The 4921-nt window shown below is 33.1% G+C and overlaps 1 protein-coding gene across 2 annotated transcripts; it reads right to left on the minus strand.

The window, feature by feature from the left end:
- Nucleotides 1-2009, minus strand: LOC114169753 (uncharacterized protein At3g28850-like). Of its 2 annotated transcripts, none has more exons than XM_028055039.1 (2): nucleotides 1727-2009; nucleotides 1-1579 (listed from the first exon to the last, which is right to left on the minus strand). In XM_028055039.1, exon 2 carries the CDS (start codon nucleotides 1572-1574, stop codon nucleotides 777-779), a length of 798 nt encoding a protein of 265 aa, XP_027910840.1. In that variant the 5' UTR covers nucleotides 1575-1579; nucleotides 1727-2009; the 3' UTR covers nucleotides 1-776. The 2 variants fall into 2 exon arrangements, with proteins under 2 accessions (XP_027910840.1, XP_027910841.1); XM_028055040.1 differs by having other exon boundaries at nucleotides 1-1584; nucleotides 1727-1979.
- Between the last annotated feature and the right edge of the window lie 2912 nt (nucleotides 2010-4921).

A 4921-nucleotide genomic window follows, 5' to 3' on the forward strand; every position in this document is an offset into this window, starting at 1 on the left:
AACAAATACAAACTTTAATGGTGAATATTTGCAAACCCTTTTGATATTACTAAATATTTACATTGTGTCGAGGAGAAAAAACTCCTCAGGACTGTGAATGAAGTACAATATAACAGACATCATACAAACACATCTGGTATTTGTTGTTTTCCTGTGTGGAAGATAAAAATCACACTCTTGAACAAAATGCAGTTCAAGGAGCTGAACAGAGAAACCATCATCAGCTCATGACAGATAACAAAAAAAAACACCCATGGAAAAAAAATTCAAAGAGTGCTTTGAATCATCACCACATAACCTTAACCAAACACTTTCCCCCCAAACACCTTCACACGCCTAAACTTGAGAATCCTACATATGCAACAAACTACCACAAAACCTAAACACAGTTCCTCAAATGCTCTCATGTCATCATCCTCCAATCAAAATCTGAGTTTAACATCCTTCATGCAATCCATTATTCCACCCATGAAACTTCCATTCTGATTAGATAACAACACCAAAAACAGGTCAAATTGGAGCTTCACTATAACAGTCTTCGTTGATCTAATCTTCAATGCAAACCTCTCCAATTCTGATTGGACAAAGTGCCAAAAAACCTAAAACTGAAGCTTCAAAATGACAAACCCAGAATGCAAAACTTGTACCGTCCATGTAAAACTCTAATCCTGATTAGATAACAACACCAGAAACACGTAAAGAACTGCATCTAAGTTCTATGCCAATAACAACTACACACACCAACAAGGTTTCAAATTTCTCTTTTTCATCAAACTTCAAGAAGAACAACAATTAGGACACCTTATCAACCCATTCTCATTACACTCCAAACACCTCTTCAACACCCCTTCATCCTCATCAAACACCTTCCTACTCCCACTGCAATTCCCACAAGGTGCAAACCTCACATCTCCACAACTCTCGCACACAAACCCACCCTTTGTCCTTGGCAACCCTTCCAGAACCTTCCCGAGCTCCCCCACCTCGTACATGTACTTGATGATGTCGGCACTCCCCACGTGCCGCCCCCTGATGAACACCTGAGGAAGCGCCACCTGTCCCTTCCTCTTCCCATTCTCCCCCAACACGCTCATCAACTCCTTTCTGTAATTCGCGTCCATCGAAATATCACGCTCGTCAACCCAAACCCTAAATCCTCGAAATATCATCCTCACCGCGTAGCAGTCCTCGTAGGTCCTCCTAATACCGCGCAAGCTGGTGAAATACAACACGATCCGATCCTCCGTCCCCGGCAACCGAATCGCCGGCGAGGAATCAATCGATTTCGTCGGAGAATTGATGGAGGATTCTGATGCTTCGATGGATTTCGAGGGTTTAAGCTTGTGGTGGCGCTGTTGATGTTCCGGAGACGAAGGTTTCGCCGGCTCAAAGAAGGTGCAGAGCCTCTTCACGACGCTCCCGCCGCCTCGAGGGGATCCTCCTAACTTCGTCAGCGATCGCTCCAGCTGCGGCGGCTTCTGCGACGGCTTTTCCTTCCGAAGCGTCGTCAAGGATCGGTTAAAGAAGGAGAATCTAGACGACGTCGTATTCGCGTTGTTTCCAAACTCTGCCATCGACACTGTTCTTTCGCAACACCCAACATAGAAAGGTTCAGTTTTTCAAGGTTCATCGGAATTTAAAACATTTAAATAACAAAAACAATAATAATAATAATAACAAAAAATTCTCTTTTTTTTTAATTTTCATTTGTGAATGATGAAGATACCTTATGAGAAAAAGGAAAGACGAAGGACGGTGGAGGACGGTGGTTGTGTTGTTTTGTGGGGATTGTCGTTTTGAGGAGAGTGTTTGCGTTTTGGTGTTGGTTAGTCGTTTTGTGCGTTGCGTGTTGTCGTTGGACGTGTTTTGTTTTCTGCTTTTTGGTTTTGCAGAGAAAGGTTTTTGTGAGGAGAGAGAAGGTTGGGTTTTCTTTTGTTTAAAACTTTGAACTTTAGAGAGAGAAAGACCAATGTATGAAGCCAAGAATTTGTACTTTTTGTAAAGCAAAAAAAACTTAGTTGAAGAAAAAAAAATTGTATAATTTTTAATCTATGGTGCGTTTGGATATATAGAGAGAGAAAAATCCAAAAGCGCTTTTGGAGTAATCGTGAGATAGGTGCTTAGGGATGGCAACGGGGCGGGGCGGGGACGGGTTTCGCTATCCCATACCCATCCCCGCATAAAAAATTCATCCCCATCCCCATACCCAAACCCAACGGGTATCAAACTTTTTTCCCATCCCCATCCCCACCGGGTAACGGGTATAATCTCGTACCCATACCCGTACCCGTGTTCTAACTACTTCAATATTAATTTTTATAAAAGAAAAATATTACGGTAAAGAAAACATAATATTATGAAATATTCAATATTAGGAGGATTTTCTTCGATGCCAAATACCTTAAAATAAATTATAATTGTTTACATTTTATATTAGAATACCAAATAAAATTTCATGTGAACCAAAACATTTATTAAATTTGCAAACTACAACATTGATGAACTTAGTTGATAAAATTAAAAAATATTTCAAAAAAATATAAAAGGAAAACAAATATTCAAATTAAAATATATTTTAAATGTTTGTTTACTTCAATTTTTTAAATTCTAATGAATCTCTTTTTTATACACTAATAAAAGTTATAATATATCACTTGATCAAAATGATACAAAGAACAAATAATAAACATAATAATAAAAGGAAAACAAATATTCAGATTAAAATATATTTTAAATGTTTTTTACTTCAATTTTTTAAATTATAATGAATCTCTTTTTTATACACTAATAAAAGTTATAATACATCACTTGATCAAAATGACAACAAATAATAAACATAATAATAAAATTTTGACATAGATTTTGTATCTTTTGAACTTCAATATATGTTGGATAGTGACAAAAAAATATTCATAGCAATTACATTAAATTTTATATTGTAGTAAATAAAAGTTATTTATACAATTAAAGTGAAAAAAATTACAGTATGATTAATAGTGAGTTATAAAATAACAAATAATTAGATATAATATATCGAAATATTATTCTACATAATGAAAATAAGCAATAAATAAAAATATTAAAAAACTAACAAATGTGTGTTTTAAAAATAATTTGAGAGACTATCAAAAGAAATCGCACAAAGGAAATCAAATGTATAATTAAGGTATGATAAAATGAAAAATACCTTAGAGAACTAATTATTAAATTATGTTTGAAGTGGTTAAAATTAAATAGAAATATCATTAGTGACCAAAAAATTTGTCATTAAATTACAAATAAATTAGTAATTAAATTGGTCACTAAATCAAGTACCGATTCGATCATTGAATCGGTCACTAATTTAGTCACTGATTCAGACAATAAATCAACTACTACCACCAATGACGAAAAATAGTGACTGATATGGGTTACTGACTAAATCAGTCACCATTTCATGTTTTTCTTGTAGTGAATTATCATATATTATTCCTAAATATCATTATATATATATATATATATATATATATATAATTTTAACCATTTCAAACAGAATTTAAAGTGAAAAAATTACATTATGATTAATAATGAGTTATAAAATAAAAAATAATTAGATAGAATATATCGATATATTATTCTACATGATGAAAATAAAAACAATAAATAAAAATATTAAAAAACTAACAAATGTGTGTTTTAGAAATAATTTAAGAGACTATCGAAAAAAATCAAATCAAATGTATAACTAAGGTATGATAAGACGAAAAATATCTTAGAGAATTAAGAAAACTTTTCAAATATCAACATATATACTTAATGGTTGAAAAATAACGAAAATTATTTTAATGAAACAAAAGAGTTCTTCAAATTAAACAAAAATTAATAATAATAATAAGTAAATAAATTTTTTTATATTACCTTAAATTAAGAGTATAAACATTCTCATGTGAAAGGAAAATTTATAATAAATAAAAATATTAAAAAATAATATAAATATTCAAATGTGAGGCATAATTTTTTTTTAATTAACATACATCATTTTAATATAATTACATAAAGGTTATGATAAGATAAAAAATATATTGGAGATGAGAATGAGTTTCATGACAAATGAAATAATTAAAAGAAATAAAAGATAGAATATATATATATATATATATATATATATATATATATATATATATATATATATAGGGGTTACTTGATTAATTGTGAATATTTTAATAATTTAAACGAGAATGGAGATATGGCGGGGACGGGTATTATGGCGGGTATATGTACATCCCCATACCCATCCCCATACCCAACTGAAAAAGTCGGGGATTCCCCATACCCATACCCATACCCAGTCAATGCGGGGATTCCCCGTCAAAACGGGGACGGGTTCGGGCAATACCCACGGGGACGGGTTTATTTGCCATCTCTAGGTGCTAAAAGCTGGTTTGGTGCTTAATTTACCTTTTGGAGTTAGGTATGGTGAGAGACCAAACTAAAGAGGCATTTAAAACAATATTAATTTCAGCGGTTAATGCTTAATTAATTATTTAGTAATAATATTTTTCCCAAAAGACTCTAACTTCAATTGTGATACCCCTCTTTTATTTCATTTTTCGTTCTCTCTAAAAACAATAACACTCTTCCTTCTTTCTCAATCTCTTTTTTCTTTCTCTGCAACCCAAATCTTCTTCCACACTCTCTTCTCTGTGTTGCCATCTCATAGTTTCAACTTTCCATACTCAGACTCTGGAAGGGCCAGCCAACAGGACCCTCCGCAGTTCCTCCCTCAGCTTCCATCCTCTTAGGTGAGTTATATCTCCAATTGGGTTCAAGTCCAGCTAGAATTCACGAAATTATCTCTGAATTTCGAATCTGATCATGTAATTCTTTCTTCTCTCTGTTGTGGTAAAGGATCCTCTTAGGTCAAACTGAAAATTCTGCTGCC

The sequence above is a fragment of the Vigna unguiculata genome, chromosome 11 (genome assembly GCF_004118075.2).
Source record: "Vigna unguiculata cultivar IT97K-499-35 chromosome 11, ASM411807v1, whole genome shotgun sequence".
NCBI classification, from domain to species: Eukaryota; Viridiplantae; Streptophyta; class Magnoliopsida; order Fabales; family Fabaceae; genus Vigna; species Vigna unguiculata.